The sequence below is a fragment of the Myxocyprinus asiaticus genome, chromosome 32, assembly GCF_019703515.2.
Source record: "Myxocyprinus asiaticus isolate MX2 ecotype Aquarium Trade chromosome 32, UBuf_Myxa_2, whole genome shotgun sequence".
Classification (NCBI taxonomy): Eukaryota; Metazoa; Chordata; class Actinopteri; order Cypriniformes; family Catostomidae; genus Myxocyprinus; species Myxocyprinus asiaticus.
In genome coordinates this window covers 28114211-28136174 of record NC_059375.1, presented here as the reverse complement: position 1 = coordinate 28136174, position 21964 = coordinate 28114211, and the positions used below count along the sequence as shown (strand labels likewise).

Below are 21964 nucleotides of genomic sequence, written 5' to 3'. Positions count from 1 at the left end.
TCAGACATTTTGCTAACTTCAACCACATACCCTTACTTCAAAACCTCGCCCTCCAAAGGCAAACCCGGTTTATATTTGGCTAGGTTTCTTATTGGCTAACACTAGCCACTCCACTGACTCTCTTTTGAGTTTATAGAGTCCATGGCTGTCACAGTGACAGGTGTGATTTTTCACAAGAACTATTTCAGTAATATCTGTCAGGTAGTAGGTACATTTCATGTGTGATATAAAAAAAATAAAAAGAAACTTACAGCACCATTTAAATAAGTGTTTGATTTTTTTAACAGTTCCCTTGTTTAATGCTGTAAAATGTGTTTAATATTTGTGCTTCATTGGTCTGTCAAAAGACTTGTTCTTTAATCAGGGCACATCAGTCAATCGCTTGTGCTTAAAAATCAAAGAGCTGTTTATTTATTTTAACGAGATATATTATTATTATTATCATCATCATCATCATCATTATTCTTACAAATACATGGATCCCGGCACTTTGAAAAATGTTTTCTTTCTTTTTTATCTTTGTTAAGACAAGAAAGCTAAAAATATTCTATGGTGAAAAAATAAGTAAACCAACAAACATTTTAAACGTTGAGAAAAAAAATAAAAAATAAAAAAACATCACAAAAAGACACAAATAAAACTATAATGAAACCAAAAAAGAAATTATACACCCTTTACAAACACTATGGCCCAATAATTTAAGAAAATAGTGTCTCTAAAACGTTCATATTGCTTTGTACCTTCATCAGTGCCCTTTGGGGAGTTCAGCATCAATACAGTGCTGTGAAGTTTTCACAATGGCCAGAAAGGGGCGCCCTCCCTCTGGCTCTGTACTGACTTCCATAAGGAAGTCTTGAGGTTGCCAACAGATGTCTGATGGCGTCTTTGAGAAGAGAGAGAGAGTCCCATTATTAGCTTGTTTAATCCTCAGCACAACGTCCTTTTGTTTTCTTTTGGCAGTAGAGAAAAAAATACAAGGTATAGTAACTAATCTTCATGATCATGGAGTATTCCCCATTGTTGCATTTAGCAGTATTACTCTCTAAGATTATTATTACTATTACTATCACCATCACAGATACACAGAGTGCATCATGTGTTGTGTGCATGTCTGTGTTGGGTATGTGTGTGTGTGTGATTGTGTGCACTTAAGTCAAGTGTTCAGTGCTCAGAGCTTGCTTTCTCAAAAGAGAAGCTAGGCAGAGTCAATAGCTTGGAGTTCGGAACACCCTCTTGAGGCAGTCCATCTCCTCCAACACCCAAATCAAAAGAGTCCTTTGAGTCACTTGATGGAGCTCGCCTCCTCAGGCAAGTGTCCCTGCTTGGCAGTGGGGGTGACACTATCCCCAGAGCTGGATGAAATCCCCCTGGAAGCTCCAGTCCTTCCGGCGGATCCACAGAGATGCAAGGGGGACTCATCTTCTTCTTGCGGCTGCGTGGTGAGGACTGCTGTTGGAGGCTGTCCCCTCGTGAGATGAAGCCGGAGGAAATAGAACTGCATTGGGGACTGCTCTCCAAGGATGAACACACTTCAATGGAGTGTCGGCGTGGGTCCTCTAGCCACGATGAGGGCTGCGGTAACAGCAGCGCTCGCTGGCCCTGACTGTCCACACTGTGGTGCTTCTTAAGCTGATGCCTACTAGCACCTTCATCTCCCATCCCTCCACCAGTCCCATTGTCGCTCCTTCCTGCAAGCCCTGCCCTGATAATACAGGACACCTCTTGGTCCGCTGAGTCCATTTCCTCCTGCTTCACAGGGGCCCTGGTGGCTGGTGGGGGCAGAGGTAGGGGTGGGGAGCGGGCACATCTGGAGAAAACGTTGCATTGGTCGTAGGGATTGTGCTGTGTGTGCACGCTAGATCTCAAGGGTTTTGGAGAGGCACCCGGCGTGGCAGGAACCAGAAAGAGTGAGGGCTGGTGCTGCTGCTGCTGAGATTGGAAGTTGACAAGGGGGTCGGACAGTTCCCTGAGCCCCAAAGGACCCTGATTTTCCCCTCCCTCTCTGTACAGAGTCTCCTGAGAGTCAGCACTCACTGCCACCTGAGGAGAGCAGGAACGGAGGAGGTGAAGGGAGGGTTTGGGGGTAACATTAGGGATTAGGACATGAAAGGGTGAGAGGGAATTTGGTTAGTACGAGATGTTAGCAGTGTAGAAGCCAGAGGTTTGGAGGGAGATAGGTGGAGTCATGGAGTTAGAGTGGAATTCACCATTAGCATTGCCCTTCACAAGCTCCCTGCTTCAAATGATTGAAGGTGGAATTAGAAAAACAGAAAAGAGACTGCCTTAGGGCATCTGTTTTGAGTGTGTTTGCAGCTCTAATCAGAGGTAGCTGACATTTCGATTCTGACTCTGATGTTCTTTTTAAAAGTTAATATCAAACTTAGAAGCATTTGGACATGAAAAGGTGAGAGGGAGATTGGTTAGTTTGAGATGATAGGGGTGTAGAAGCCAGTGGTTTTGAGGGAGGGAGGGGGAGTCTTGGAGTTAGAGTGGAGTTCACCATTAGCATTGCTCTTCACAAGCTCTCTGCTTCAAACGATTGGAGGTGGAATTAGAAAAATAGAAAAGAGACTGCCTTAGGGCATCTGTTTTGAGTGTGTTTGCAGCTCTAATCAGAGGTAGCTGACATTTAGATTCTGACTCTGACATTCTTTTTTAAAGTTCATATCAAACTTAGAAACAGAGAATAAAATAACTAATTTAAACCTTTAACCAACAAAAATAGCTCTTAAATTGTGCTAGTACCAAAGTTCAATAAAACTTGATTAATAGCAGTGGCATTCTGTCTTTGAAGTTACATTCTGAGATCAACAACCAGATAACCACCAGTTGAAAACATTCTCAGTCTATTCTGTGTAATTTTGTTTACTGTTATAAGAAATGTGTATGGTGTGCACTTTCAACCAAATTAACAAGTGTACAGTATTGTTGAGATAATGCCAAATACATATTAGTCTATTTTGTTCTCTCTTTTGCCCTCTTCTTAGAGATGTTCTAAGCAAGTTACTGTACCTAGACATGCTAATGCTATGGGTAAAGTCACATAGGTGAAAACTTACAGTATCAATTACACTTTCAGTAGAAAAGTGTGTAATAGGTGTCTTAATAGGGCAGAGAAAATATTACCCTAAGGCAAAACTACAGGCACTGTTTGGCAGACTGCACTCTGAGCCACTGAGCTACTGCAAGAGACCATAAGACCCACATCTCTTCATGGGATCACTTTTTCTCTGAACTCAGTAATTGGAAATCTACTCCCTTACCTCTAACTCAGGGAGACCAAGAGAGACACCAGCCCATTAGGATAGAGGTGGGGCACGTTTGGGGAGAGGCTAAAGATCAAGAGGAACCACGGAAACATGTCAAATTTTGAAAGCTAGCCAATACAGAGAAGGAGACCGAGTCATGAGCTTTGTTCTGTGTTGTAGCTTGTATAATTTAATTTATACTGCCACCTAGTGGCAAGAGATCTACACCACCAGTCAAAAGTTTGGACACACTTGACTGAATTTTTGTTTCCAATGAACTTAAAAAAAAAAAAAAAAAAAATTAAAGCTTCTGCTTAATTGCTTGAAATTTTGCAGATTCATGTAAATTGTTCCCATGTATGATTTTCTTAAAACTAACTAACTTGACAGACAGACAGACAGATAAATAGAAAAATAAATAGACAGATAGATACCACATTAAGTTGACTGAGAGAATGCCCAAAGTGTGCAGAGATAATCCACATACTTCCATTTGTGTTATCCTGTAGTTTTGACTTGTATTCATAAATAAGGAAAATAGCAATAATAAAGAATGTGTAGGTGTGTCCAAACTTTTGACAAATATTGTATATCGGACAGTTTTGATTATTTTTTTCTTCAAAATATTCACAGATATATAACATGCACCATACATAGGTTGCTGTACGTTTTATGTTCTTTTAGTTGGTGTAAACAGATTATTGCAGATAATTTCTTGAGATTGTCTTCTATAGATTCAGTATAGATCGACATAGACACCTCAACATATATTTTCTTTAAAGTTAGTTCTGTTGAGTATTTAAGTCCCCCTGATCTTTACCCTGTAATTTTGGCCTTTACAGTAGCCATGGTGAAATGCACTGGAGGATTAAGGGGTGATTTAAGGGGTGTGTTGGGAAAAAAAGGAACAGGTTCTGGAGGTCAGCTGAATCAACCACCCCATTCCGGCTCTCTCAGAAACAGGAGTATCTGTGTCTCAGGAGCAGCTTGGGGTCAGGTTTGGGTTGCACCATGCTGAGCTGCTCGGAGTAAGTCACATTAGAGGGTATGCAGGCCAAGAGAGAGCAGAAAAAAAGGAAAGAATGCAGGAAGGATTAAGAGCAGAAATGTACTGGCCAGAGGGAGAGATCAACAGTGCAGAGGTGTCAGACTTCATACCAATCACATTCCCATAAGTCTCCAAACACTATCCATAAAGTGTTGGATGGAAGACTTGGCATATTATGCATTATGAGAGAAGTCAAGCAGAGAGACAATGCAATAAATAAAACACAACATTAGGACATACAGACACATTTTAATGGAACAGAATTCTGCAAGCAAAGTATCATTCCCTTTACTAAAAAGGAGCCATGAGAGCAGAATAAGAAGTCTGAACCTGAGCTCACCTGTCTGCGTAGGGTGCGTGAGAGCGTGTGTGCCTGGCGAGGTGGAGGGATTCGAGGGATGCTCTCTGAGTCTGACAGGCTATGAGGACTTATTGGTCGGAACAGATCGGTCGGCACAGTCAAGTGCTGGGTGGGCTCTTCCGTTTGAGATTGGATAGAGCCAGTAGACCCTGTGTGACGAGACATTTAATTTAACAATCTATCAATTATTGTGTAAAAAACTTTATTACACTGATATTACATTGGTTACTACATGCTTATAAACAACCACATTGAAAACAGTCCAAAAAGAGTTGCACCTGTCTGAGCTAGGTGAGGTGAGTTTGTGTGGGTACTGCGGGTTGAGTTGGGCTGCAGCGGCACAAACATGTAGCTGTCAAAGGGCAGAGAGTGTGTGCGGCCCACTGAGGTCTTCTTCACATACAGCAGGTGCTCATCCGTTGGCTCAATTGACTCCTGGGGGACTGGGGGATCTGATGGGGCTGTGTTCTGAGGGGCATTATGAGAAATACAAGTAGAAGTGTGAGATGGGGCTTTTGTTTGGACCATCAGGGGGCCTTCCTTATAAACACATAGGTACACGCACACAACCCACACACATTGTACCTAATACATGAAGGCTGGACTGGTTAACATACAATGAAAGGCAAACATAGTGCACTAAACACGGGGAGGAGACTGGTCTAGAAACATGTTCTCATAAACCATGTCGTATCCATATATGCATATTCATACATACATTTGATTAACTGTTTTATATCCATGCATACAACTTTGTCTTTTATTGCAGATGAGTGAAGTAACACATACACTACCAGTCAAAAGTTTGGACACACCAACTCATTCTTTATTATTGCTGTGTTCCACTTTTTATAATAAAAGTGTAAAGAAAATGCATTTTGAGATGCTTTTTAAACAGTATTGAAGGAGTTCCCATATACACATTAGGAACCCTATGGTCCTAATAAAGTGCCTGACATGGTCTTCTGCTGTTGTAGTTCATCCGCCTCAAGGTTCAACTCTGAGATGCTATTCTTCTCACCACAATTGTACAGAGAGGTAATCCGAGTTACCATAGCCTTTCTGTCAGCTTGAACCAGTCTGGCCATTCTCTGCTGACCTCTCATCAACAAGGCATTTCCATCCGCAGAACTGCCGCTAACTGGATGTTTTTTTGTTTTTGGCACCATTCTGAGTAAACTCTAGAGACTGTTGTGTGTGAAAATCCCAGGAGATCAGCAGTTGCAGAAATACTCAAACCAGCCCATCTGGCACCAACAATCATGCCACATCGAAATCACTGAGATCACATTTTTCCCCATTCTGATGGTTGATGTGAACATTAACTGAAGGTCCTGACCTGTATCTGCATGATTTTATGCACTGCACTGCTGCCCCACGATTGGCTGATTAGATACAGTAATTACATGAATAAGTAGGTGTTCCTAATAAAGTGCTCTGTGAGTGTATGCTGGCCACTTGTTGGCTGCTTTTCCTTCACTCTACAGTCCAACTCACCAATTTAAAAGTTTTTTCTTTAATTTAAATGTTTGCTTTGTAAAGAAATACATATGCACAATTAAAATTTGTCTACAAGACTAATTCTTGTAATGTGAGTGGTGGTGGCGGAGTGGGCTAAAGCACATAACTGGTATCGATCCCCACAGCCACCACCATTGTGTCCTTGAGCAAGGCACTTAACTCCCGGTTGCTCCGGGGGTATTGTCCCTGTAATAAGTACACTGTATGTCGCTTTGGATAAAAGCGTCTGCCAAATGCATAAATGTAATTCCAAGCATTTAGAAAGGTTTTTAAAATGATGAAAAACAAATTAATTCATGTTTTTCCAAACTTTTAAGTAGTAGTGTATTCAAATATTCATGTTCTTGCTTTACAGATTTCAGTACTTTTATTCAACACATTCTTACATTGTGATTTTGTGTGTGGGCGGGTTTGGGTGGTTTACGAGGAATGTTTTTTAGGTTACAAACTGGTAATTACGAGGGTTTTATGCTATAAATGTGGTTTATGAGGACATTTCTAGTGTCCCCATAATTCAAATCGCTTATAAAACATACATAAATGATGTTTTATTGAAAATGTAAAAATGCAGAAATTATTTTGTGAGGGTTAGGTTTAGGGTATATAATATATAGTTCGTACAGTATAAAAATCATTATATTTATGGAGAGTCCTCATAAGGATAGCCGCACTAACATGTGTGTGTGATTAAATTTGTTCCTTATTTACATAAATCATAATTTGTTGTTCCTCTTCTACTGTTCTGTAGGGATCAATTTATGATGGCATTTTTTGTGATGTTGCTATAAAAGACATTATAGCTGGCAATATGGTGTTATGCAAAGCTCAGTGCACAAATGACCCATTTTATATCCATTCTCAATTTTCCAGCACAACTTTTTGTTTTTGTCCACATAAATACGACATGAAAAATGAGAACAGGCTCAATCTAAATCTCAATCATGTGAGAAATACTACAGTATGTATAAATTATTTATGTATCTATGGGCATAATTCTGAGACAATGAATATGAATAAAATTGTGAGGTGGCATAACCATCAGCCTCCTCCCATCAGAAGCTGCACCCAGAGCATGTACTACTGTAGCTGGCAGACATCAGAAGCCGACCCCATACCACACTCCTAAGTTATTTAAAGAAGCATGGTATTAGGGAAAAACTTAATCTGCAGTATAACAGACCAAAAATAGGACATAGATAAAATCATGGTACAACAAACCAAAAAAAGGAAAGAAAAACATGTTTTGCAGACAAACAAAAAATAAGAACAGACAACAAAGAGCTAGATGGAGTAGTAGTTCAGAAATGGTATTTAGACGTGTGGGAGGAAGAACGTATTCAGAGCTGCAAAACCCAGACAGTAAAGGAGCAGATCAACAGGCAGTAATTCTATTCTACTGGACTGGACCATACAAACACCAGGCTGGTGGGAAATGTAAAGAGAGAAATAATGAAAGAAAGAAAGAGAGGAGTGTTAGAAAACCCAAAGCTTCCAAACACACTCGCCTCTCAGCTCTGCACAAAGTCCTTTATGGTAAGTATTGTTGGGAATACTGTAGTTTACCCCAAAGATGACAATTCTGTTATGTTTTACTCACAGTATCTCCATGTTGTTCAAAACCCCTATGACTTTCTTTCTTCCATGGAACACAAAAGGAGATGTTAGGCAGAAGAACAACCTGCCATCATTCACTTTCAAAATCAGACAGCAGGTTACTTGCATAGTTATGATATGAATTAGTCATAAATCACTGGCAGTTGCTTCACACCAGGTTTATAATTGCAAATGTAAAAAGTTGCAAATGTAGAGAGTTAACCCTTCTAATCATGGGATCCTTTAAGGTTCCACTCTCAAGGACATTTAAGAAAGGATGGTTTATAGGCCATTGCCCCAAGGCCTTTGACTGCCACTAGTCTACTGCTAGTCATGGTACATCGTTTCTTTTACAATGTATGGTGTGTTCATTCTTGTGATTGCAAATTTATTTCTTATATTCATGACTTTAGTTCTCATTTGCACTGTCCTTTCTATTATTTGGACATTACATTTCATAATCGTGATAAGAGGTTGGTGCCCGGAGCCTTGCAATACCATAATCCGTCCATGCATTTTGGTAAAATGAGTATTCTTTCACTAGCCTAAAACAGAGCAGCATGTTTATTTATTTATTTATTTATTGTTATTTATTTATTTTTTTTATTTTTTTTTTTTAACAGAGAATTTCTATTAGAGGTCCAAAAGGCTTGGGGCTAAATTATGTGGGGCCCAGTAGAGAGGCAGGGTGGAGAGGGCGAGTGGCTTTGGAAGCAGTGTAAGGCTGAGAGGCAGGAGTGACGAATGAACATTGCTCTACTGTTAAATACATTGCACTCCTGACTGGTTAGTAAGAGGGGGTTAAAATCATCTGGGATAGAGTCATCCGTCAGAGCTAAGGACCAGGATTTCTCCGATGTCAGAGACAGAGCCTCCATCTCAGCTAGAGGAATCTAAAGAAGAAGAGACGAGCCAAGAGTGAGATGGGCAAATTAGCACATGCATTGTTAGAAGACACATGCACAGACTTTCACACAGGTTAGTGTTAATTAATAAACTAAACTCAAAATGTTCAATGGAGAAATAAATTCATTTTGCAAACATAACATTTCAGCGTACAGATAGACCATTCTAAGTCAGGTGTCAGGAACCTTCCTTTAGTAGCCATTATAGATGTCCTGATGTTTAACTGTCCTCAGAAATTAAAGGTGTATCAGAAATGAAAGTTCTACCTCGATTACCCTGAAGGAAAAGTAATGTGAAATATCTTGAAGTTTGACCATCAAAAATCTTCAAAATGTTTCACACTGTGTCCTAACCAGGCATGATGCAACACGTTTTAGTGACAATCAATATTCTGTACACACTGAACGCAAAACTGTGTTGTGTGTGTTGTGACACAATCACAGCCAGTCAGAATATGATGTTTAATAGATGAAGTTACTACTTACAAACAAATGCTCAGCGGTGACACTTCTGGTCATGTAATAACACTTATTTTCACTGCAGTAAGTAAATTGTTCAATTGAAAATGGCTGTTATTAAGTTTGAATATTGAATATGATAATATTTAAGTAAAATATTACTTTATGTAGTCCAATAATTTAAACAGTAAAGATGCATATTGCATGTGTGATGGTAGTTCTCATTTTTATTTTGTCAGGCTTTAGAAGTGTGTTAAAAATGTGAGGATGTGTATTCATCAACCTGTTGCATGTCCTACATAATCAAACAGGCATATTGAACCAAGAACCTACACATTTCTTCACTGTAAAGCATAGATATCTATTTATAATAATTTGTATTAACATTAACAAACATTACTACATAATATAATGCTTAAAAGATTATTGAAACTGCAGCTCTGATCAAATCCGCCATTGAAATCTGCCACTCAAAAGAACCAGGAAGCGCGATTTCCTGATGTGTGCCATCACATACTTTGGAGCAATGAGATTTCATGGTGGGCTGGGCTACCCAGCATGGTGCTGCAGAAATCGCAACAATAAAATCGACAAAATGTTATGCTGCTCATCACTTGTTACTGCTTGTCAGGACAAAAATTCTTAGCTTTTATCGCTTGTCACTTTATTGTGTTGTGCCTGGTTAGGAGACAGTGTCAGACAAAATTACTGCATACTGCACAGTCCAACTATCTCCAATTGAGAGCTTGTGCTGGAACAATGTTTTTCAGTCATCAAAATAAACTGGAAAGAAGAAGGTCAGCTATTTCCATAAATGCATTGCAAATTCTCCAAATAGAGTACTTAAAAAAAAAAAAAAAAAAAAAGATTACAACTTTTAGAAACCTACATTTTGCAATGTTAATGTAATTGCTTTTAATATTTCTGTGAAACAGACCAAAAGAGATTTTCATACATAATTCAACAGCGGTCCATCGCTTTATCGATCCACATATTATCTCTTCGACTCGAGCCTGATGAGTCCATTACTTTTAGCTATTTATGATCTTTGGAACAAGACACAAGTGTCACAATATCTCTTTTGGCTTGAGAATTTCAAGACTTTTCATCCCTCTTATGGGATGAGAAAGTAAATACGCACAGGCAGATAGATATTACTGAAGCAGAACCGAGCCCTCTGATGCCTTTGAGTCTAAAGAGTGCTCAAAATCCCAAACTGCAGAGGTGGTTTTGTAACCGAAATACAAAAGCTTTGGTGCAGTTATTTAACAAGTGAAACATCCAAGTCACCCAGAGACAGAAAAAGACAGAATGGCTTTACACACTTGAGATTGTTAACCCATGACCATTTTAAGCCCTGAGTAAACGTACACTCACTGAGCACTTTATTAGGAACACTATGGTCCTAAAAATGTTCCCAATGTGGTCTTCTGCTGTTGTAGCTCATCCGCCTCAAGGTCCAATGTTTTGTGCATTCTGAGATTCTAATCTGCTCACTACAATTGTACAGAGTGGTTATCTGAGTTACCCTAGCCTTTCTATCAGCTCGAACCTGTCTGGCCATTCTCCGTTGACCTCTCATCAACAAGGCGTTTCCATCCGCAGAACTGGATATTTTTTTGTTTTTGGCACAATTCTGAATAAACTCTAGAGACTGTTGTGTGTGAAAATACCAGGAGATCAGCAGTTACAGAAATACTCAAACCAGCCCGTCTACCACCAACAAACATGCCATGTTCAAAATCACTGAGATCAAATTTTTTTTCCTATTCTGATGGTTGACATGAACATTAACTGAAACTCCTGATCCGTATCTGCATGATATTATTCATTCATTCATTCATTGCACTGCTGCCACATGATTGGCTGATTAGATTATCGCATGAATAAGTAGGTGTACAGGTGTTCCTAATAAAGTGCTCAGTGAGTGTGATCTTGGGTTGTCTTGTTTCTATTTCTTTGAAAAACAAAGCATTGCTTAACCCATGATTAAAAGTGACCTTAACCCAGGTTTTATAAAGATGATAACCCAAGTGCAGTGTGAAAAGCCCTAGAGAGACAGAGAGAGAGGATACAGGTTGAGTGTGGTATAAGGTAAAGCTGGGTGAACGGGGAAGCCATTAACCTGTTTCTCAGTGCAGTGCTTTCTGGGAAGGGGAGGCAGAGCGTAGTAGTGGCAGATGGAGCCAGACAGGTTGTCCATGATGCTGAGCTCTCCTTCCAGTGAGCCCTGCATCACCAGGGAAACTGAGTCTAACATTGGCCTCCGCTAAAAGCCCCAGCATGTGGTAGACAGAATGAATGACCAAAAGTGAGAGAGAAAGCAGACAGAGACAGAGGCAGAGAAGGCATGACGTGAATGACAGTCCAAAGAGAGAAAAACAAAGAAGAAAAATGAAGAGAGGAGAGAAGTAGACTACTATCCAGGTAGCCAACAGGAAGACTTACAAAGGGATAAACAGGCTATTCAGTAAGCCTTAAAGGAACAGTTCACTCAAAAGTGAAATTGAAAATCTTCCAAACATTTTATTTTTCATTATTTACATTATTTATCAGTTGCTTTAAAGCTTAAAAAAGAATGGAAAAGCATCCTAAAATTATCATAAAATTGGTCCATATATATTGTGTGCTATATTCCAAGTTTTCTGAAGTAAAATAAAAGCTTTGTGTGAGGAACAGACCAAAATTTGTTATCCGCTGCAAATCTTGACATCCGCCCTAGCTCTCTATGGCACTTCATGAGAGTTCATAAGAGAAGTATTGATGTTTGATTTATGAACAATTTGTTTTTGAGTCTGTTTTTTCAATGAATCATTTGATCCAGTTCACAAAACTGGTCTGAAAGAATCATTCACAAATTAGACTAGCTATCAAGTTCAACTTACTGACTTGATGATCAGGTCACAGCAGTTATCTAGTTAACCTCTTCACACGTGAGTTCTTACTTTACTGACTAATCCTCCAGTGTGAGTTTTTTAATGTGCACTGTATAAAAAAATAATAAAAATAAATAAATAAAAACCTGCTTCCTTACACTTCACAGCAGGTGGAGGAAGGAACTCAATGATATTAAAGATATAATGTGATTTTAAAATGTTTATAATGATTTATTATGATAGATAAAAATATGATTACGACATGATTGCCGGTATGTGCTCGGCCATGTTGTTTACTTTGCAATACTGCATGGGATTCTGAGTCACAGCACAAATGGTTCTAAAAAAACTAGCCCTTTCACTTTGTTGCATCAGAAGTGGTGAGAATTAGTGATGAGAGAACTTGGAGAGGGCTTAAGTGGACTAAATAGTTTATTCATTCTTTGTTTGATGTCACAAAACAGTGCCACTTTGCTGTATCAAAACAGCAAGCTCAGATGGTAATGGATTTAAATGGTTTTTATTTTGTGATTATTTTAATTTTTGTAACATAACGATATTGTGATTTTGAAAATTCTATTTGAGCAGCTGTTTCATTATGACACCCACTTCAGTCATTCTCTCCAGGTAAACAGCAGCGCAAATGCAGATCACACCAGTTTGATCGCACTTTCGTGGAGGTTAATAGCTCAGTGACGGAGAAGATTGTCAGTGAATAATGACTTACATTTCAATCTGTTCCTCACACAAAGCTATCATATGACTTCAGAAGACTTGGAATATGGTGCATGAGTTGTAAGGACCACTTTTATGATACTTTTATAACTTTTGCGTTCTGAAATTGCAAAGAGCGGAAAAGAGTGACAAGTACTGTCTTAAAAATTAGATTTTTATATTCCATTGAGGAAAGTCATACGGGTTTGGAAAGATATGAAGGTGAGTAAATGATGACAGAATTTTAATTTTGGGGAGAACTATTCCTTTAAAATTTTGTTAAACCAGAAGTACCAAAAATGCATTGCTAAATTAAACAGGAAGTACAATGTATTATGTGGTGATCTGATGTTATATGCTGTAAACCTACTAAGACACAAAAGTTAGTAAAAGGACTGGATTCTACACTACCAATAACATCCACAAGGGGGCACTAGAACTCTACTGGGATTTGTCCTATTGATGAGCAAAAACGTTTTGACACTACCACACTCCAGAAGGTAGCTGCAGGGATACTGTCATTGTTAACATAAAAAAAAAATGGCACGTATTCTGGAAATAGCCAGCTTGCATTAATAAAGGCCTGCATCACTACCTCCCCATGCATGGCACCAGTCTAATCTAACCCTAACCCACTAAGTTTTTAGAGGTGAAACGAACAGGCACATCTCCTTACAAAGTAACAGAAACTCATGAAGTTTCCCACTCTAAAAATAACAAGTAGTTATCAAGTATTGTTTTTTTTATTTAAAAACATGTTTTTCAATAAAACTAATGCATGTTAGTAATGATTTGAAAAGCCAGTGACAATGACAATGACAATGACTAAATCTTATGCATTCCTGACAGACATATTTTTGGAACTAATGAACAGTTGATTATTAAAATCTGAATAAGTGAATACATATGTAAAATGTTCTGCATATTTTGTGACATAAAGATATTTGTATGTTGGTATATTAAGTCTCGCCCATAAAGGATGATTTAGGGAGGTAATTTGAATGTTGAATCACTGAAGGAAGAATTGATTCTAATTCACTGACTGAACAAAATTGTCTTAAAGTGATCAATTGGCATGTCTCTAAATAAATGGGGTATATTTATTGGTATATATAATCAATAAGGTATGAGAGACCATGCTATATTGTGAATATAGTCATAATTGTAGGGACTGAAGGGCGTTGTTAGGCATGACGCAAAGGGAAGTACACACACTGACTTCACAGCCAGCATCTTCACTCACCTCTAATGGTGGCGCCATATTATAAGGAGGATCAGGATCTGCCTTGATGTGGTCTTCTGAGTCTCTGCGTATGTCTGTTGGTGGGCTGTCTGTGGGATACATGGGTCCCGACAGCTCCTGAGAGCCTCTGGAGATCCATGGCGACCCCCCAGGACCACCCACATCTCCAAGCCCCAGAGGTGGCATATGCCCTCGGGACATTCCTCCATCTCCACCTATAGTCTCAAGCTCCAGCTCAGCTTCCATCTCCGCCTCCTCCTTGGCCTCTTTGTTGCTTTCCTCCAAGTGCTTCATAAGCACAGCGATCACCACATTGACCAGCACAAACTGAGCTGTCAACACGAAGGACACAAAGTAAATGGGTGACACCACCGTGTTGTAGCAGATGCCTGTGTCCTGGGAGCAGTCTCGCAGTGTGTCCTATGATGTGGACAAAGAGAGTACAATTATGCTGGGTAGAGGTGAGAAGGTTGCAAATGAGTGTACACAGCATGTAAAGCATTTGAAAAAAGCAATGGACATCATTGAAATTCAGCACCATGCAAGGAGATTTAACTCTATGTCCCACCTTCATAATGCCATTCCAGTTGTCCCCAGTAGAAACACGGAACAGCAGGAGGAAAGCCATGCCAAAATTCTTGAATGTGGCGTAACGGCCAAGACCTTCACAGGGGTGCCGCTCGTCACATACTGGGACACAAACAGAAGTCAGAGATATAGATTAGGGATACGCAAAACTCCATATTTTCAAAGTCACTAGCCGGTGGGTTTCCCAAACGCCTAGTTGACTAATCAGTCTTTAGGAAGCCTTGTATAATTAGGGTGGTTTTGGGTTCACCTAACGCTACAGAACACAACCTTGCTGAAAAGACCAGTTTAGACAAGCTGGTCTTCAATGTTGTTCCAAGCTGGCTTATGCTGATTAGTGCTGGTATGGCTTTGTATGGTATTTTTCACAACAAAACAAAACAAAACAAAAAAAAACAGGTCAACTAGCATGGTCTTTCTTATGAAGCTGATTAACCAGGCAGACTTGCTGGTAAAGCTAATTAAGACACATGGTAGGGATACCAGCATAATAATTTGGAGACCAACATCAAAAACACAATATAAGTTGGAGAACAGCAAATGCTGTTTTAAGTCTTTTAAGTCTTAAAAATGCAATGCTTCACAGCGGGACGCAGTGGTGCCTGCAGCTGTATGGCCGTGCGCACTGTGTGTACCATGAGCGCTCCGACTGACCTGAGAAACATTTTCACTGAGAATATTTCAGTAATCATGAAGTGTGTTCCGTATTTTGTTGACTGCAATGCATGTTTTGCGAATGAATCATTCTTTTGAGTCGGTTCTTTCAGTGAATTGGCCAAATGGGCTTGTAAAACGTCCTGGTTACTTGCGTAACCTCCATTCCCTGATGGAGGAAACGAGACGTTGTGTCGAAGTAGTGACACTAGGGGTCACTCTTGTGAGCCCGAGACACCTCTGGTCTTTGATAAAGGCCAATGAAAATTGGCAAGTGGTATTTGCATACCACTCCCCCGGACATACGGGTCCATACTCTTGTCGTTACGCTGCGTCTTGCTTTTGTAGTGTGAGAATGCGTTTGTTCTGAATGGTTACTGTCTTTCAAATAAGGGTAGCAATACTTTAGTCAGATTTCTGTGCATACCCTCAGATGCAATCCTGCAAGTGATAATGGCGGGATGCTCAAAAAAACTGCTCGAGATGAGAAGCAACGGCCAAAGCCGTCCGTCTGAATGTAAATGGCTGCAGCAGCAGTTTGAACTGTACTGTTGCCTAACCTTCATTAAAACTCCAAACTGCACTTGCATCCTACTCTCCTGGGTGTTTTTCCTGACAGAATACTTCGCCGATTCTCATGGATGCAGCAGACAAGCAGAGAAACTCTTAGACTTCACTCAAGGAAATCGCAGTGTATCTGATTATGCCCTGGAATTCAGAACAATTGCCGCTGGAAGTGGTTTTAATGACACTGCACTCAAGTTCATATTTCGTCGAGGTTTAAACCCAGAGCTCTCAACCGAGCTGGCATACATGGATGAACATCTTACCCTCGACTCATTCATAGATCTATCACTCCCTCTTGAGCTTCTGCTGTTACATCGTTCCTTGCCTATTGTCAAGAAAACACTGCAACCCCTAATGAAACCACAGAACCCTTGAAAATTGGATATGCAAGACTAAATACATATTGGGGGGGGGGGGGGGGTGGCTAACACTAGACAAGCTCCAGTGGTCGATTCCCCATCGCAGTCAGCGGTAACGACCATGGAGTGCACTATCTGCAAAAGTGAATGTTTCCCCACTGATGTCGGTGCATTTGGCCATGAAGGCCATTCCTCATGGAGTATCAGAGCCCATACCTGCCACAGCCAATGAGCCAACAGCCACACCTGCCACAGTAAATGAGCCAGCGCCCACACCTGCCATGGTAAACGAGCCAGCGCCCACGCCTGCCATGTTAAATGAGCCAGCGGCCATGCCTGCCACGGTAAATGAGCCAGCACGCATGCCTGCCACGGTAAATGAGCCAGCGCCCACGCCTGCCATGGTAAACAAGCCAGCACCCATGCCTGCCATGGGTAAAGAGCCAGCGCCCATGCCTGCCATGGGTAACGAGCCAGCGCCCATGCCTGCCACGGTTAACATGCCAGTGCCCATGCCTGCCACGGTCAACCAGCCACAGCCAATGCCTGTTGCCTCGACCATCCTAGAGCCAATGCCTGTCACCTCGACCATCCCAGAGCCAGCGCCTGTAGCCTCGACCGTCTCAGAGCCAGTGCCTGTAGCCTCGACCGTCCCAGAGCCAGCCCCTGTAGCCTCAACCATTCCCTTGTCACTGCCCATGCTCACGACCATGGAGGTCATTCCCAGTCTCTGCCCATGTTCACAACCACGGAGGTCGTTCCCCTGTCTCTGGCCATGCTCACGACCACAGAGGTCATTCCCCAGTTTCTGCCCATGCTCACGACCATGGAGGGCATTCCCCAGTCTCTGCCCATGCTCATGACCACGGAGGTCGTTCCCCAGTCGCTGCCGGTGTTCCTGGCCATAACAACTCCGCCCTCAAAGTCTTCCACGGCTTTGCCCCTCGAGCCTTCCATGGCTCCACATTCCATGGTTCCGCCTTCCATGGTTTTGCTCCTCAAGCCTTCCACGGCTCTTTGCTCCAAGCCTTCCATGGCTCCCTGCTCAAAGCCTTCCATAGCTCCCTGCTCCAAGCCTTCCACGGCTCCGCCCCTTGAGCCTCCCGTGGCTCCGCCTTCTCTGGCTCCACCCCTTGAGCCTCCTATGGCTCAGCCTTCCACGGCTCTGCCTTCGCGGCTTCGTTCCTCGAGCCTTCCACAGCTCTGCTTTCCCTGGCTCCGCTCCTCGAACCTCCCGTGGCTCCATCCTCCATGATTCTGCCCGTTGAGCCTCTCCTGGCTCCAGCTGCCTTCATCGAACCTCTCCTGGCTCCACTTGCCTTCATCGAGCCCTCCACGGCTCCGCCCTCAGAGTCTTCCATGGCTCCACTTTTAACACCAGAAACTCCACCTCCTATGACTCCGTCTGCTCCTACTCCTGTTGCCCCACTTCCTGACCTTGTTCCTGCCCTGTGGCCACCTCCCAGGCCTCCTGACTGTGTTCCTGCCCTGTGGCTGCCTCCCAGGCCTCCTGACCTTGTTCCTGCCCTGTGGCCGCCTCCCAGGCCTCCTGACCCTGTTCCTGCCCTGTGGCCACCTCCCAGGCCTCCTGACCCTGTCCCTGCTCTGTGGCCACCTCCCAGGCCACCTGAACCTGTCCCTGCCCTGTGGTCACCTCCCAGGCCTCCTGAACCTGTCCCTTCCCTGTGGTCACCTTTCAGGCCTCCTGATCCTGAATGCCCTGGTCCTCGCCCTAGGGGGAGACCTAAGCAAAATTGTGCTCCCGGGGTGAGCCCTTTGGGGGAGGATTCTGTCATGAACTCCGATTCCCCACAGCAGCATCCAAATATGGCCACCCCGGACTCCATTTCCCATGCACCATCTCGATCCCAATCACTGGAATTCTAATCAGCCTCACCTGCACATCATCACCACATCTATCACTGCACCCTTTATAATAGACTCTGTCATTTTCACTCACTGCGAAGTATACACTCTATTCCTTGTGTCTAAGATGTTATCAAGCCTTCGTAGTTCTGCCTGATTCCTTGTTGATATACCTAGCCTGTTTTTGACCACGAGTTTGCTTCTAGCCTGATTATCCCTGTCTGCCAGTCACCTGACCACTGCCTGTACTCACTGCTGGATTTCTGCTTGTCGTTTGAACTGTACTGTTGCCTAAACTTAATTAAAACTCCAAACTGCACTTGCATCCTACTCTCCTAGGTGTTTTTCCTGACAATTGGTTGTTGGACAATAATCAACAAGTCAACCATTGTGACCTATCCCCTATATAGATGTTGATTGAGAAGAGGGAGGAAAAGTGTGCCCTGCAGATGGTCAGCCTCAGTTCAGCCAGCATATATTGCACTTGGACGGCATTGTAAAGCTGGATGTGAATTATGAAGTCTCTATGTTTATATTGAGCCGCCTGATTGGAAATGGAAATGACATCAGCCCTGGCATTGTGCTGAGCTAAAATGAATCATGGCTGGCTATATTCAGTAAACCTGTGCCAAATGTGCTGCCACATATTCTTGAGAAAATCTAGTGCAGGTATTTATTTTGCAAGACTGACAATATTGGAAAACTTTCTAAAATATGCCAAGGTGATCCCCAAACAATTTAAAACAAATAATTAAAATAATAATAATAATAATATATAAAGCAATTTTAAAACTTCATGAAATCAAAATTGGAGTTTTATAACTTTTAAATCATATCTATTAGGACTGAATCCATCTGTATGCTAATGTACTCCTACAAGTTCAACAGACAGACACATATAGAGGCTTTCAGCAGATAGACTCATTTACAATTTAAATAGTTGATCTATTATGGAAAAACGATATTGAAAAAAAAATGCATTCGATTATTTGTCCAATCAAATACTCTCAAGAAGTAGAATTGTCCTCCCCCTTAATCAATCTGCAATCAAATAGCAAGTAGAAAATCATGGTTCACGAATACTAAACTATATAGACTATTTTCTTTTAAAATACTGGTAAGCTAAGTCCTGCCTAAGCTTCCTGTTTCGTTCGGAAATACATCAACACAGTAAAGAACACTGCACTTGTCAATCGATTTAATGGGGTCTTTAAAAAATAATGCACCATCAGAAGATAAGGTTACAGCACCAATAGCCTAATCAGTGTTACTAAGGGGCCATTCAGACCAAAAGCATTCTTGTGCAAAAAAAAGCTAGACCAAGAGCAATGAATGGAACAGAATGCAGAATGCAGTTTTTAAAAGTTTAGGTTCTTTAAAGGCATGTACAAAACATGGCGCTCCTGCACGTGACACTGCAAAAACAGTGAGATGAGGTGCAAAGGTCAAAGACGTCCATTAACCACATGTTTTCAGGGAAAAACTATAAGAGAAACAGTGCAGAAAGATGCAAAAACAAGTACGTGTGAACGGCATTGAGGGAACAAATTAAATAGTCTAAAAAAAACTAAAAAAAACAACAAAGCCATTTTGAATTCCATGGAAAAAAAATGCAGACAGGAGAATCTTAAGTTGTGCTCAGGTTTGTTTCTGTATCTGTGTTTCAGGGACGTGCCGTTTCACCTAACAGAATGGTGAAAATAAAAATGACAATATGAAATATTTAAATATACTTATTAATATAAACAACTGTTTTCGTTCAGATTTGTCATCTTTCACTTGAGCAGCACAGACAATTAATCATTTATTCGCTTTGGCCCCACCCTCAGGTATAAGCACTTTATGTTATGCTTTCTCTGATTCCATTGTTTACTGCCCTTTCATTCAACACTGTATGTTCATTCAAATGGAATCATGCCTGCTACTACAAATGGCCAAGATAAGCATGCTTACCAAAATGAGTAAGCCAATCAGAAGCTCCTTCCTTCAGTCATGTTATCTGATAGGCTAGATTTTAGTTTTGTGTCAACACATTCAAGTTCACATAACTAATGCGTTAAGCGCTTAAATGGATATCTACAGTGAAAGCATCGAAGACCTACGTGGATTTAGCAAAGTTAATTTCAATAAAAAATCAAGAAAGAGAGTCTATTGAAACTTCAACAAGTGGGCGACTTTTACAACAAAGTGACGGAGATGTTCATTCGCAAGGACAGATGCATGGATTTTGTGTTCCGGTAAAGGTAATTTAATGTATTTATTAAAAATCTGTGTTACATTGATACTATTTAATTGTTTCTGGTTAGTCTGATGCTATGAAGTGGTGATCTGGCAATCATGTCCTTCTTGTGTTATGTCTATAGTTCTAACATTAGGGCGCAGTGTCTGTTTAAAAAAAAAGCCTTGTGCATTCAGGTTAAGATTGTTGTCTTTGGTGGTCAGATTAGTAAATAGCCGCTGTCTATTCCAGTGGTTCTAAACTGTGGGAAGAGTGACTTGTGAGGCCTATGATGTTGAAACTACTGTATTAACTGGCAGCCTTTTCTTTTACTTTTTGCTGCATGTCAAAGCAAGCTCTTCTGACACAATGGTTCATTGTATGATTTAATGGACATAAACATGCTCGGCTCAATATATGACAATATTTAATATTATAATATGATATGAACAATATTACTGTCCTGAATTTAAAACAATTTGGTCATGAAGTTCGCCACTGTGACAATTATTTCCATTGCACGTGCCTGGTGTGTGTTATTTGTGAGTGAATTAGACCATGTGGAAAAATTTTCCTTATTAATGTATTTGTTGTGCTTACTCAGGTCACCAAACAGCTCTACTCCCAAAGCTGCGAAGATGAAGAAGAGCAACATGAAGAGAAGACCCAGATTCCCCACCTGTAGAGAGAGAGGAGAGGAGAGAGAGAGAAAGCCAGGAGAGTTTTTCATGGAGCATGAGAGAAACTGTGAGGAGCCAATAAGAGAGTCAAGAAGTGAGAAAATGTCAGCTGTCTCACTAATAAGAGTCTGCATAGTCTATAGAACTGCAAACTATGTACCCATGGGTGCAAAACACATCGGGTTGTGATCATCGGGTTGTAACAAAATTCAGAATGTAAGAACTGGCTTCTTTTATATATATATATATATATATGGAAAAAAATGCCTTTTTGGTGACAGAGGTCAACAGAGAATGGCCAGACTGGTTCAAGCTGACAGAAAAGCAATGGTAACTCAGATAACCTCTCTGTACAATTGTAATGAGCAGAAACATGTCGAACCTTGAGGCGGATGGGCTATAACAGCAGAATACCACGTTGGGTTCCACTTCTGTCTGCAAAGAACCAACAACTGAGGCTGCAGTGGGCCTACCATTTGTGTACCTCAGCAGAAATTCAGATTTCTAAGACCAGGCAATGTTTTTCCAATCGTCTTCTGTCCAGTTTTGGTGAGCCTGTGCCCACTGCAGCCTCAGTTTCCTGTTCTTAGCTAAGAGTAGTGGTGCCCGGAGGGGTCTTCTACTGCTGTAGCACATCCACCTCAATGTTCGACGTGTTGTAAGTTCAGAAATGCTTTTCTGCATAGCACTGTTGTAACGTGTGTTAATATGGGTTACTGTCACCTTCCTGTTAGCTTGGACCAGTCTGGCCATTCTCCTCTGACCTCTGTCATTAACAAGCCAATTTCACCCATAGAACTGCCACTCGCTGGATGTTTTTTTGTTTTTCGTACCATTCTCTTTATACTCAAGAGACTGTTGTGCATGAAAATCCCAGGAGATCAGCAATTACAGAAATACTCAAATCAGCCCGTCTGGCACCAACAATCATGCCACGGTCTAAATCACTGAGATCACATTTTTTTCCCCCATTCTGATGGTTGATGTGAGCATTAACTGAAGCTCCTGACTCATATCTTAATGATTTTATACATTACACTGCTGCTACACACGATTGGCTGATT

General features: G+C 41.2%; 1 protein-coding gene across 1 annotated transcript in view; it reads right to left on the bottom strand.

The window, feature by feature from the left end:
• Positions 1-382: 382 nt before the first annotated feature.
• Positions 383-21964, bottom strand: part of LOC127423073 (voltage-dependent T-type calcium channel subunit alpha-1G-like) — a 258610-nt gene continuing 237028 nt past the window's right edge. Inside the window, exons 30-37 of the mRNA XM_051667102.1 lie at positions 20821-20899; positions 14537-14658; positions 13969-14388; positions 11261-11404; positions 8542-8664; positions 4936-5125; positions 4637-4806; positions 383-2040 (exon numbers count right to left, since the gene is read on the bottom strand). Of these exons, the coding sequence (XP_051523062.1) occupies positions 1162-2040; positions 4637-4806; positions 4936-5125; positions 8542-8664; positions 11261-11404; positions 13969-14388; positions 14537-14658; positions 20821-20899 (2127 nt within the window). The 3' untranslated portion in view covers positions 383-1161. The remainder of the gene's footprint in view (positions 2041-4636; positions 4807-4935; positions 5126-8541; positions 8665-11260; positions 11405-13968; positions 14389-14536; positions 14659-20820; positions 20900-21964) is intronic.